A 14,742-nucleotide genomic window follows, 5' to 3' on the forward strand; every position below is an offset into this window, starting at 1 on the left:
CCCTAGCAACATAATGGAATCTGAGATATTTTATTCACTTTTTCATTGAAAAGAAAAACAAGCAAAACCCTCCTGGTAGACTTGCCAAAATGATTTCATACCCCACTAATGGGTTGAGATTTAAAGTTTGGTAAGCACTGTCCAAAGAAATTCTGCATATTATCAATAATCCCTAGGCTACACTGATAGCCACAGTCTTACAACAAATCTATATATGAAATACGTCTATATCAGAAAAATTATGAATAGGAAATATAATTTTTAATAGGACATAGTAATTTCTGCTATTGTTAGGAAAAGTAAAATGGAATCTTGATATCTAAAAAAAAAAATGAGGGATATTTTTGTGCACCATAGTCTTAGAGCTCTAAGTGACAAGGCCACGATTCTTAGCTGAATACTGTTAAAGGAACTGAGACTTTAGTTTAAACAATATTACTCTCAAGTTTAGTATTATTCTCAAGTTCTCCTTGAAGTCTAAGAAAGCCTTGTTTAAGAAATTCAATTCCAAATATTAGTTAAACTGTGAGATAATATAACGTTAAAAATTTTCATGGTGTGTCCACCTCAAAGTTAAATTGAAGACAAATCATTCTTCCTAACAGATATCTTTAAGTGTCTGTTATATAGAAATCTTATGGCTGCCCCTAACTGCAAGACACTTTAAAAAACTTCTTTTCAAAAAAAATTTCTTTTCATAGCCAAATATGACATAAAATTCTTAGCTGATTTTGTTTTGTTAAAATCTAATAGTTAAACATTCTCTGGTAACTACCATAAGGCAATGAAGCTTTTCCCAACATTTATTAAAAATTTCTTTAGGTAACACTGGATCTGCATAAATATTACTTTCAACATAAAATATTTTTGCTAAAAAGTTAGTGATTTCAAAAGAAAATTTTCATGAAATCATAAATAGAACTTTAAATACAAAGACATTCCAGAAAAAAAGAGCATTTATATATATCAAATAAAATTGCCATTTACTTTTTACAAGACTGCCATAGACACATGAAGTTGTGCCCAGGTTTTCTCACTGGATCTCCATGTTGACTAGATGCACTGAATGGAGAAGGCTGAGAACTGTTAGGCTGGCTCTGAACTTGAACAGCTGGTGAAGGTGTCATTGGAGTGTTCTGTGAAAAAGACAAACCACACAGTTTGTGAAATGACACTGAAAAACATTCATATAGTACAGGTTTGTGAATTTGATTACAGTGATAGTTATGCACTTTCAAAGTAACATTCACACTTGGGAGTTTTATCTTTTGGATACTCTTTAAGAAGATAACTAATTTCAGAAACACATTTAAGAAGTCAAATTCATTTTATATGAATCACAAAGGCAAGACTGCATTCTTACTGTCACAGAATACACATAACTTAGAATTAAAGATTTTTATATTGATAAAATTGGGTAGAAATACAACTATAGATTAAACAGAGAAAAATTATAAATGTACCCATTTTATTTACTAACATATCCTTCACAAGAAAAAAAATCAACTGTAAATTATTATTTCTTTGTATAATATCTCCTTTAAGATTGTAATGAGTAACATAAAACCATATATAGTAAAAATCAAAGGGAATTTCAGATGTTAAGAATGATGTAACCGTTTAAGTAAAATGTTGTAAATATTACTTTGCAGTAAAAGCTATTTTAACTAACAACTTCAATCTTTAAAGGTGGTCTGTTATACATTTTGATGGATTATACAAGAAAAGGATTCTTATTGTATGCATAAACTTTCTAAATATTAGCTACATTTTTTTTCCTTTATATCCCATCCTTTTCTCTCTGAAAAACACATAATAATTATAATGTAGCTTAAAACACAATTTGAAACAATACAGTTTGAGGTTTAACTCAGATTTCATTCATAACATACATGGCACAAAGGAAAAAAAATGTTAAATTCCTCACAGACATGATTAGCATACCATTTTCAAAGTATTGTTTAGAGGAAATACATTTAAACTCTGGGAAAATACTAAATGTATTTGCTTATTTATAAAGTGATATTGGAAACAGTGAAGCAAAACTAAGCTAAAAATTGCTGAAAACCTCTTATTTGAAAGTCACAGTACTTTATAAAAAAATAGACAAAACAGAAACAGATAAGGCTATAGCATAAAAATGAATAAAGGAAAAGAATAAAGTGCCAAGAGTGAAGGTTCTTAGAAATGTGGAGTCATAAGAACTTTTGAGTTCTAAGCTCTAAGGAAAAAAAAATTTACTTTGAGATGTGATTGAAGTTTTTATAATAGAGTTTCATTCTTACGGTTTTCTACTATTTTTACTAAGAAAATATATACACGCATGAAAACCATGCATTTTAGGGCAGTACAGGTATCAATGGCTAGAAGTTAGACTTTCCAGCTTGACAGAACAGGACTCAGAATTTTAATCTGCCTTTTAACCAGCTATGTGACCCTGGGCAAACTACATAACATCTCTGATTCTCAATTCCCTCATCCGGAAAGTATAATAAAATCTAACTTCTCGGATGGTAGGAAGACTATAGAAACTCTACATGAAGAGCCTAGCTCTAGATTCTCAATAAATGGCAACTGTTACTATTATTATTTATGTTAATAGAGAAGTCCAGAGTGAAACCATATTCTAGAGGAAAGATGATGAGTTCACTTTGGGGACAAGAACAGATCAGCAAGTGCAATTATTTAGCAATAGTTAAAGTTACTTATCTAGCAACAGTTAAATTATCTAGCAGTACTTAAAGCTGGAACAAGAATCTGACAATCATTCACCTGTGAATTCTTAAAGTCATAAAAACTAACAGTGAGAGAGCAGACACAGGGGTTGGGATCAGAGAGAAAGGAAGGGAAGAATAACATCAGAATCAATCCATTTACCAGGAAAAAAAAAAGTCTAACTGTTTCCTTGAAATGAAACTACTGCATAAAAAAATCCATGAAATTCCAGTAAGTAGGTGTAATCAAGAGGATCAGTTTGAATCAAACACAAATATTGAAGAGTGACAGAAATATAACCTCAGAATTATAATTAAAGGGTAAATCTGTCAGAGCTATCAAATTCCCTCAGAATGAACTTTCTGGTTCCCTACACTATTACCATTTACCCCAGGTATTTTACTGACTAGCTTGTCATATACTTTTAAATTAGGTTTATTTTTGTTTTTGATATACTAACAAAGCTTTATCCTATTTTTTTCTTCATTGTAGAACTCTAACTGGTGTCATACAGGAAAGTTAAATAACAGGGAAACAGGGTATTTAGCCTCAACTGTTCATGATTTATGAGGATGTGGCAAGGATGACTGAAGTTAATCCAAACTGTTCAATTAAGAATGAATAAAAGACATATTAACCAAATGCAATGCGCAGAAAATTGTTTAGATATTGCATCTGGTGTTCTCTGGATCTTAATTCAAACAAAATTTATAAAAATACATTTTTAAAGACTAAGAACAAACTAAGTGTCATCCAATATTAAGATTTGTTAGGTATGATTTGGTATTATAAATACTTATAAATATATATTGAAGTATTTATTAGTAACTTAAAATCTTTGGGACTTACTTTACTGCAGGGGAAAATCAGTAGTGAGAAGAGATGAAACTAGAAAGGCAATGGTAACATTATTTAAAGCTGGGTGAAGGCTAAGGTTGGGTGAAGGCCAGTAAGCCTCTCATCTTGTGTATGTCTAAAATTTTCACAATAAAAAGTAAACAAATAACAACAAAAAAAGAGCTAAATTTATCAATAAAACAAAATGAATTAAACTACTTATAGAAAATACCAAATGAAAAATTCCAAGACTCGCATTTTCTTTGAATAAAGCAGTATATTTACTTTATCGGGAGAAGTACAAATAACCTCAGAAACACAGATGATACCATCCTTAAGGCAGAAAGTGAAGAGGAACTAATGAGCCTCTTGATGAGAGTGAAAGAGCTGGCTTAAAACTCAACATTCAGAAAACTAAGATCATGGCACCTGGTCCCATCACTTCATGAAAAATAGATGGGGAAACAATGGAAACAATGAGAGACTTTATTTTCTTGGGCTCCAAAATCACTGCAGATGGTGACTGCAGCCATGAAATTAAAAGATGCTTGCTCCTTGGAAGAAAAGCTATGACCAACCTAGATAGCACATTATAAAGTAGAGACATTACTTTCCCAACAAAGGTCTTTCTAGTCAAAGGTATGGTTTTTCCAGTAGTCATGTACGGATGTGAGAGTTGGAATAAAGAAAGCTGAGTGCCGAAGCATTGATGCTTTTGAACTGTGGTGTTGAAGAAGACTCTTGAGAGTGCCTTGGGCTGCAAGGAGATCCAACCAGTCAATACTAAAGGAAATCAGTCCTGAATATTCATTGGAAGGACTGATGCTGAAGCTGAAGCCCCAGTACTTCGGCCTGATGTGAAGAATTGACTCGTTGGAAAAGACTCTGATGCTGGGAAAGATTGAAGGCAGGAGGAGAAGAGGATGACAGAGGATGAGATGGCTGGATGGCATCACTGACTCCATGGACATGAGTTTGAGCAGCTCTGGGAGTTGGTGATAGACAAGGAAGCCTGGCGTGCTGCAGTCCATGGGGTGGCAAAGAGTAGGACACAACTGAGTGACTGGACTGAACTGAACTGGAAGTAGTATTTTTTATTTTTTCCTATATTAGAAAATTACATATTTCTTTCAATAAAACTAATTTTTAATAGTTTGTTTACACTCACTGTTCTTTAAAGTACTACTTAAATTATGTTTTAAGAACTAGGTCTTTTACATAAAATGCAAAATATATTTCTTTTAGGATGTAAAAGTGCCTGATCATTAACCATAACCCTAACTTAAATATAAATGTAAAAGTAGTCTCAAAATCATGTTTTTGGAATGATCACTCCTGAGGAATACTGTTCAATACTATTCTTTGTTCTGCTCTACTGAAGAACTAACTTTTCGTATTCTAGTACCTCTCTAGTAGTGTGTGACCAGAAAAGTAAAATTATACAAAGAATATGAAATAATTCTGTGATTCCTTTTTTAATGTAAAATTATCTAAAATGTTAATGTAGCAATTTAATTTTTGGCAAAGATATTTCCTTTTGTTAAAATAAGAAATTATAATCTTGCCTTCCTTTAACATCTTTACAAGAGTAAACTGTGGCTGAAACTTCTAGACTGTACTGATGTTATTTTCTGATATAAGACTTGGGATTTGAGGTTCTTAAACACTTATATATTAATGAAGAATAAACCAGGCACTATAACACCTAAGGTCTAATTGAAAGAATTAGGAAAATATACTCTAAGGGGTAAGTAGAGATACTTTTAAACGCTTGTAAGGAACAAGAACTAAATTTATTCTAAATGTGGTATTAAAGAGGTTACACTTAGTCTAAACAAAATGCACATCTTTACAGAAAAGAATTAAGACAATCACTGGAAAAGAGATCTTTGTTGAATGTGGGAAAGTTAATTCAACTCTTTTAAAAAGGTTATGGACAAGATAGTATCTAAGGTTCTTTCTGCTCTAATATTCCCTCATTTTCGTAACCTATCCAAGTCGTCTTATTAAGTATAACTAGACAATCAACACAAAGTCTATCTTATAAATAGAACACACTGAAGTGTAAATGAAAAAATCATTTAGGGCTAATGATTTCCTTAATCATTACAATTTCTACTAGCTTCCCTGGTGTCTCAGACGGTAAAGCGTCTGCCTACACTATGGAAGACCCAGCTTCAATCCTTGGGTTGGGAAGATCTCCTGGAGAAGGAAATGGTAACCCACTCCAGTACTCTTGCCTGGAAAATCCCATGGATGGAGGAACCTGGTAGGCTACAGTCCATGGGGTCGCAAAGAGTCGGACACGACTGAGAGACTTCACTTTCTTTCACTTTCAACACTAGTCTACAAATCTGAGCAGTAATGTGCTTCAAAAAAATTGAAATGACATTCCTGTGACTCTTGCTAAAATGATCTTCTAGACATAGCCCCCCTGAGATTACAGATATGCTTTCCGATGGGCTGGGTAACTTTTTAAACTCTTTATGAAAGAATGAAAGGGACCAGGAAGATATCCATATTCAATGTTAGCACCATTTCAAAAAGGATTCATATATGAAGGACAGGAAACTAAGGAGCAGCATCTATAAAATGCCTTGAATAAGTATAATCAGGCATGACATCAGATCATAGGATGAACAGATACAGATACATTCAACATGTGTTTTATATGCTTCTGAAATAGACAAGTCTTCAGTTAAGTATAATTAATTTTTTCCATTTTTATTATCTTATATGCCAATCTAGATACGATTTCATGAATAGTGGAAGAAAGCAGGGCTCAGAAATAGTATCCATACTGTGGCAGATTGAAAATAAGTAGTTATAAATAAAGAAATGTACCTTGAAGTTAAGTACTGCTGCTGCTGCTAAGCTGCTAAGTCACTTCAGTCATGTCCGACCCTGTGCGACCCCATAGACGGCAGCCCACCAGGCTCCCCAGTCCCTGGGATTCTCCAGGCAAGAACACTGGAGTGGGTTGCCATTTCCTTCTCCAATGTGTGAAAGTGAAAAGTGAACGTGAAGTCACTCAGTCATGACAGACCCTCAGCGACCCCATGGACTGCAGCCTTCCAGGCTCCTCCATCCATGGGATTTTCCAGGCAAGAATACTGGAGAAGTTAAGTACAGTTATTTCATACTCAGCTAAATACCATTTAAATATAAAATACATGGTTATAGCATTTAGTTTCATATTTCTTTCCCCTTTATGTGTTCCTAGTATCTTTTCTGTAATAAAATTAATACAGCTAATTAGTGGGGGTGAGAAGGAACAAAACTGAGAAAAGAAATATTAAATAACAACAGCATTAGGAAGGATTATCTGTCGGCCATTCTCAGCAGGGGTATTTCCCTGCAGTCTTTCCAGCCCGGAGCATTCTGCAAGTCTAGAAGTTCCTTCTTGGTGTAAAGGTACCTCCTTAACATCCCCACCCCTTGAAATGCTATAAAGTAACAAAATGTAGCTTAAAAAAAAAAAATCACATTTAAATTCCTCTATTTCTTCTACCCATTTAAAGTACCAAATCAAATACTGGGTAAAATGGTATTAAACCAAGGTCTAAAATGCAATTCTAAGACTATACAAAGAAATTTAAAGAATCTGGCAACAGTGGAAATGGTTTTTATTAACAAGGTCTTAAGAAGGTCCAACAGCCTCCCTTCAAAGGAAACCTATGCGTTAGTTGCTCAGTCGTGTCCAATTCTTTGTGACTTTATGGACTATAGCCCACCAGGCTCCTCTGTCCATGGGATTCTCCAGGCAAGAACACTAGAGTGGGTTGCCATTCGTTTCTCCAGGGAATCTTCTTGACGCAGGGACTGAACCTGGGTCTCCTGTGTTGTAGGCATATTCTTTACTGTGCGAGCCACCAAAGAGAAAAATATACTTGTACCATTACTGAGTGCCAGACTGTGTATTAGGCATTGTGCTAAGAGTTATACACAGATATCCTGTTTGTTTGTTTCTTATTCTTATATACACCATGTATGTATGCTATATCTCTTTTTCCTTGCAAAGTTTTACATTTCTACGTGCCAACAAAATACCAACTTCAAAAATAAAGACTACAGCTGTTTGAAATAAACTACATTCTTGGGGGAGAATACATAAAAGTTTATACACATTTTTTAGATTAGGAGTAAGCATCACCGACTCAATGCACATGGGTTTCGGTGTACTCCAGGAGTGATGGACAGGGAGGCCTGGCATATTGCGGTTCATGGGGTTACAAAGAGTTGGACATGTCTGAGTGACTGAACTGAAAATGTATTGCTTTTATGGTTTGAATTAGATGTGTATATGTCCAGTATGTTAAATTCTAGCATTGTAATCCTGAAATTATCTTTCAGTGATACTTATATCCTATAACCTAGTCATTAAAATAATGTTATATATAAAAGGATTATCTAGGATTTTACAAAGAAATCTTTTAGAATAGTGGCAAATGGGCTAAGAGCATGAGCTCTGGTTTCAGACCCACCAGATTTCAGTCCTGTACCACCTCATATTAGTTGGTAACCTTGGCAAATTATTTAGCATTGTGAGGCCTCTTCTCTAAAATAGAAATTATAATGTTTACCTACTAGAGTTTCTTTATGAATCAAATGACAAAATAGTGTAAAATTCCTAACACAGGTCCTAGTCTTAGCTAGTATTGCTTGTTTTTTGTTATTTAGGTATCATTATTGAACATAATCACACTAGAGGGTTAAAGGACACAATAAACAAGGGTGGATGAAGTAATTTCATGGTAAGGGAGGTTTTCTCTAATCTGGCTTGGTCAACTTAACTCTTTAGGATTACAAGGGAATCTAAAAAAAGTGGAACACATAAGATAAACAGGGAAATTGTTAAATATTTTAAAAAATGTGCTGAATGCTTAGTATATGTTAGATATTGCATTATTAAAAATTTTTTTCACGTGCTTTAATAAATGAAAAACTCAACCTGTAGAAGCTTGAATAAAATTGACTTGGTATTTTCCACAAAAACTCCATATTAATTATTGCCATGTACATAATATACACTGAAGAATCCTCAACCTATTTAGATACCTTGAAGTAGACCTAAGCAATACTAATATGAATTAAAAAACTCATGTTTTCAGAGCAGTACTGTCCAGCTTTACCCATTCACATGAAGAGAGACGCACATTAGTGAATGATGTTCTAAGCAAGGGATTCTTTGCTTTCTCCTCTTCCATTTTGCTTCCCTACTCCCACCCCTCTCTTGTCATCTAGATTGTATCAATACCAACACAATCTGCTGTCATCATCAGAAGCGCAGAGAAAAAGCCCAAGACAGAAGAGTGCGAGCAGAGCTGGCAACAGTCACAGAAGGCTCTGGCTGTGTAGTAATTAGGAAGCAAAGAATGAAGTAGTAGTAATCCAGGAAACAGTACAGAAGACCGTCCTTAAAATCTTTATAGGCTGATTGGATCCTCAATTCATTAGCACTGATTTTAGAAAGCACTTTTATTTATTGAGGCATGCAGAGAGGGGATAGTAGATATTTAAAAGGGGATAAATAGAGCAAAGGAGTAAGAGACGCAAAATTTTAAATACCAGAATAGCTGAAACAAATTGAAATTATAAGAAATAAACCTTTTTAAAGAATAAAGGCAACTAATACTTAAGATAATAACAACACACTTGATAAAATTCTTATGGAATTAACTTTTTTATAAAAGTTCTGTGAAAGAAGCCTCAAAAATACACTCATGTCAAAATCAAATACAGAAATTCCCTTCTGGTGTACTCTTAGCAAACCTCTCCCAAACAAAACCAGTTATATTTTAAAAATACTCCCTAAAATGTTAGATGACAAGTATTTCTCTATCTTGGCTCTACAAAATTACTAATTTGCATGTACAACAAAACAGAAAAATGCTTTAAACCAGGGGTCCTCAACCCCTTGTCAGTGGCCTGTTAGGAATCAGGTGGCACAGCAGGAGGTGAGCCATGGGCTAGCAAGGGAAGAGTCACCTGCTGCTCCCATTATTTGTATTACCTCCTGAACCTTCACATTTCTCCCACCCCACCTCAGTGACGGGAAAAAAACTGTCTTCCATGAATCATGTGTTTAAGTTAACAACTGAAAATTGTTCAACAAAGAACAGAGAAAAATAAAAGCATGACAGCTTGAGTACATTGCTGCTGCTGCTGCTGCTGCTGCTAAGTCGCTTCAGTCGTGTCCGACTCTGTGCGACCCCATAGATGAGAGCCCACCAGGATCCCTCGTCCCTGGGATTCTCCAGGCAAGAACACTGGAGTGGGTTGCCATTTCCTTCTCCAATGCAGGAAAGTGAAGTTGCTTAGTCATGTCCGACTCTTAGTGACCCCATGGACTGCAGCCTTTCAGGCTCCTCCATCCATGGGATTTTCCAGGCAAGAGTACTGGAGTGGGGTGCCATTGCCTTCTCCTGAGTACATTGCTGCTGCTGCTGCTGCTGCTGCTGCTGCTGCTAAGTCGCTTCAGTCGTGTTCGACTCTGTGCGACCCCATAGACGGCAGCCCACCGGGCTCCCTCATCCCCGGAAAAGGTCCTCCCAATTACCTTTTCAAGGTAAAACATGGAAGAACAGTGCATTTCCCCCTAAAATCATAATTACGCATCAGGATTTTTCAAGAGAAATGTGACAGGAGAATGACTCACCTGTGGGACCACATTCTGTACGTATGTTGGTGGATGCTGCTGCTTCTGCTGAACAGCACTTTCTATTGCTACTTTAGCTACAGTGCTTGGATCTGCTCCTGCTGGCACCGCAACCATCGTTGCACTGCAGCCAGCATTGTTGGGGTCACTGATTGTAACAATTCTAACTCCCACTTTATTTGGAATTCCTGTGACTGTTTCCCTATCATTATCCTCTGCTGGCCTCTTTACAGTTTTGCATTCTGCTGTGCCATTTGTAGACCGAACGTCAGACAACAGGGCAGGAGAATGGGACACTCTTGATCCTGAGTGGGGAACGGCTATGATTTGATGCCCCTGTATAACAGAGGTTGCAGAATGTGGTGAGACAACTACACTTGGGCGTTGCTGAGGCACATCTGAATTCAAACTTGAAGCTAGAGGTCCATTAGGCAAATCAGTACCACTAAACTGCTGTGTTGCCACATTTGAGGCCTCCTGTATACTGCTCACAGATGGTGAAACACCCAAAGTTAATATAGGTCCATTAGAAGTTCTTTCTAGTTGATCACCTTTGGCAGTATCTTGCTGAGTGGCATCTAAAGTCCCTTGTGGTTCCATTGGAGATATCTCACCATTTCCTACATGATTGGAAGTTTTGTGATTTGGAATGTTTTTGCTTAAATGAGAACCATCTCCTTTATCAAAATCACAGATTCCATTAACTAGAGGTTTTTTCAAATCACTTTTAATATCCTGCATGTCCATTTGTTCTGAGTTCTGTTTTCCAGATGCTCCATTCTCACCTAACTCTAACGATGGCCCATTACTGATTAGTGAGCACTGATTAGCCTCACTTTGAATTTTCCCTGAGTTTGAAGGAGGTAGACTTGAGTCACTGTATTTTCTTCCATTTAAAAGACTTCCCACCTGCATTTCATTTTCCTTTGTATCCCCATTGCTGGTGTTTGTGGTTCCTCGTCTGCAGGACGGGTTCTCCATGACTTCAATTTTACGTTCATGAACATGTAAACCTGTTGCTTCTTTTGCTTCCTCCTCCTTTTGGCAAATTATTTTATCACCTTTGAATGGGGGAGTAGCAGTGGTACAAGATGATTGTCCAGCTGGAGATGCTTGAGTGGCTGGAAGCGTTTGCACCTGAAGTCCAACTCCTGCCTGGGTCCCGCTCATGGTAATTCCTGCTGGAGCAATGAGCTGAGTTGTATTTCCCTGACTCACAGTTGCAGTTGCAAAACTTGTATTTGGCACAACCGTTATGGTTACCTGGTTGCCAGAAGTCCCTTGGAAAATGGTTGCTGGGCTATTTGAAATCAGCGGGCCTGGCAATATTTGTAAGTTCGAGATGGGCACGGTTTGCACTCCCCCAGTGGGTGGCATTGCACTTTGGACCAACTGAACATTTTGCTGCCCAACCAACAGCTGCTGAGCTGGAGTTTGCCCTTGCACTCCAAAACCTGCTGCTTGGTTATTGGCCACCTGGTACACCACCTGAGGACTAGGAGCTCTTGCATTATTTGGGGGAGGAATCTGTGGAGCTGGGAGAATAAGCTTACCACCGGGAGTTGAAGGACCACGCTTTGGAAGCAGCAACTGTTTTATCAGACTCGACTCACCAGAAGCAGGCTGACCAACTCCTGCATTCGTTTGCTGTGGTTGAACTTGCATCTGTACTTGTTGTGGCTGCTGAACTTGTACTTGTACCTGTTGTGGAGGTGCTGGTGAATGCTGCTGCTGTTGCTGCCTTTTCACAGACAGCATTTGACTGACAGTAGGAGGTGGTCCCTGTGGTTGAGGGGTGGAAGAAGATGACATGGCAGTAGGGACCTGGTTAGTAGTAGCTGGGACAGGTGATGGTGAGGAAGATGGAGTAATGCTTGGTTGTCCAGTTAGCTGAACTGCCTGGCCAGCTGGAAGAGCTGCTGGATTAGCAAGAACAATTTGGTGAATGGCTGGTGCATAAGTTTGACCTTGTTGAGCTGGCTGGCTTACAATCACTACACTTTGTTGGGGTGGCTGCTGTGGCTGTTGAATAGGCTGTTGTACCACTGTTGATGAAACTTGCTGAGAAGGGAGAGGTTTTGGTGCAATGTTTTGAAACCCTACCCTTGAGGGTTGTGGACTTGGGACACCAGCAATGGTAACCATTTGTCCTGTAGCTACCTGAAAATTCTGTACTGAAGTTGCTGAGACAATATTGGATGTAGAAGTCGTTACATACTGTGGGGGTGCTATGATAACAGTGTCCTGTGGCTGGCTACCAGCTGATGTCTGCTGAGATGAAGTTTGTACAGGTTGGGGTGATGTGGTGATTAACTGTTGACCCTGTGAAACTGTAGAAGTACATGCTGGTATGTTCTGAACTCTGCCAAATATATGACTCTGTGGGACAGCTTGCTGAATCACTGTAACAGGAGTGCCAGAAGGTATCTGCCCCGGTACCACTGTGTGTAATGGAGACTGCTGTGGAATTACTGATGGATGGTGAAGCAGTGTCTGGGAATTTACAACTGTAACAGGCTGTGGCCCTGTACTATGATTCTGAACCACAGAACTCTGTGCAGCTCCTCCTCCCACAGCAATACTAACAGGAACTGCTGTCTGGGGTATAGAGTTCTGGATTACTGTAGCCTTAACAACTTCACAAGGAATTGGAGCTTTATTTTGAATGACGGTCACCGGAGCATTTTGCTGCTGGTGGGTATGAACTGAAGGATTTGGTGGAATTCTTGAAACAGTCTGTGCCACAGTATGAACACCTTGTACTGGAAAAGACATTTGTGTTGCAGTCAAACTTGAAGATTGGTTGGTAACAGGAGTCCTCTGAAAATGGTTTCCTACAGTTTGTGGTCCATGAGGGATTCCTGAAAATATAAGGAAAAGTTAAAATTCACAGTGAAATGACTGAAAAGCAGCATGTAGAAATTATTTTACTTAATTTCAAGAGAAAACAGTTTTAAGAAATTAACAACTCTGCATTATATGAATATGATAAAATAGAATAAGAAATAAAATGTTACTGAAAAACAAGGACAAGTCATACATCTTAAATGTATATAATACATGTTTTCATTTAGCCTTCTTATTAAATTGATAATATTTAATCACAATAAAAATTAATACCTGCGGGTGAAGGACTTGGAGATACATCAGGTACAGAATCAACACGAACAACGGGAGTAGAAACAGGTTGCTGCTGATAGTACATCTGAATGGGAAGTGGGATAGCCCTACGTTTTACTCCTACTACATGAATATGCGCCTGCCCATTGTTACTGGAATCCTCCACTCTCTTCACTGTATGATTTGGAAAGACTGTTCTGTAAAGTACACACACATTCAATTTTAATAACTAGCACATTAACAAAAAACACTGAATTCTAACAATGTTTACACAAACAGCAACAGTATATTCACTGCTACTAATATATGAACCAGTATGAATCATATATTCTACAAGGAGGGGAAACAAGGAATTAAATATTAATTAAAAGATCAATTCTCCAATTTCAAAAATCATTATTATTAACATTGTAGGGTTAAAACAATTCTACTATATATGTAATTAATAAAAAAGCTGCATCAAGTCAATGCCTATTTTATGAACTTTGCAAAATAACAAAAAGTCATGATGTTTGAAGATAGAGCTCAGTCACAGACTATTATTCAAGATTTAAAAGGGCAAACACTATGTCTTTAACACATATAAATAGCAGGAAAAACGTAAACTTAATTTCTTCCTTTTCTTTCTTTGATAAACCTCAGAATGTTTAAACAGAAACACCATGTTTGATATCAAAATTCCCTTGAATTTAAACTTCTACCACACTACAATCTAACCATACAAAACTTTAAGCAATGGAGACATTCAAGACTAGGTAGATAGTTGGTATGTCTTCCCGGGTAGCTCAGTTGGTAAAGAATCCACCTACAATGCCAGAGACCCCAGTTCAAAACCTGGGTCAAAAGTTCCCCTTGAGAAGGGATAGTCTACCCACTCCAGTATTCTTGGGCTTCCCTGGTGGCTCAGACAGTAGAGAATCTACCTGTAAAGCAGAAGACTTAGATTCAATCCCTGGGTTGGGAAGATTCCCTGCAGGAGGGCATGGCAACCCACTCCAGTATTCCTGCCTGGAGGATCCCCATGGACAGAGGAGCCTGGCAGGCTTACAGTCCATAGGGTCCCAAAGAGTTGGACATGACCGAGTAACTAAACAGAGCACAGATAGTTGTTATGTTCTCTACAGAGCAGGGGTATGTAAATTAACTGTAAAGAAATATAAATCCTACCTAAGACATTTATAAAATCCAGTTGATGTTAGGATTCCACCACGAGCCAATTTACTGCAAGTTGATAGGTACTCAGAATACATTTCTGCTCGAGAGACAGAACAATCTGGATTTACTTCAAAATGAGCACTGAGCCTAAAAGAGGAAAAAAAAAACAAAACATGGCATTATGCAATGTACTATAGAGTCTATACTTAACCATTTGAAGGCAATGTGTTATAAATTAATAATCATATCTTATTGAT

The 14,742-nt window shown here is 37.2% G+C and overlaps 1 protein-coding gene across 1 annotated transcript in view; it reads right to left on the bottom strand.

Moving 5' to 3' along the window:
- Nucleotides 1-14,742, bottom strand: part of ARID2 (AT-rich interaction domain 2) — a 207,613-nt gene that overhangs the window by 46,906 nt on the left and 145,965 nt on the right. The window contains exons 13-16 of the mRNA XM_069584502.1: nucleotides 14,498-14,632; nucleotides 13,331-13,527; nucleotides 10,211-13,071; nucleotides 988-1,136 (exon numbers count right to left, since the gene is read on the bottom strand). Of these exons, the coding sequence (XP_069440603.1) occupies nucleotides 988-1,136; nucleotides 10,211-13,071; nucleotides 13,331-13,527; nucleotides 14,498-14,632 (3,342 nt within the window). The remainder of the gene's footprint in view (nucleotides 1-987; nucleotides 1,137-10,210; nucleotides 13,072-13,330; nucleotides 13,528-14,497; nucleotides 14,633-14,742) is intronic.

The sequence above is a fragment of the Ovis canadensis genome, chromosome 3 (genome assembly GCF_042477335.2).
Source record: "Ovis canadensis isolate MfBH-ARS-UI-01 breed Bighorn chromosome 3, ARS-UI_OviCan_v2, whole genome shotgun sequence".
Lineage (NCBI taxonomy): Eukaryota > Metazoa > Chordata > Mammalia > Artiodactyla > Bovidae > Ovis > Ovis canadensis.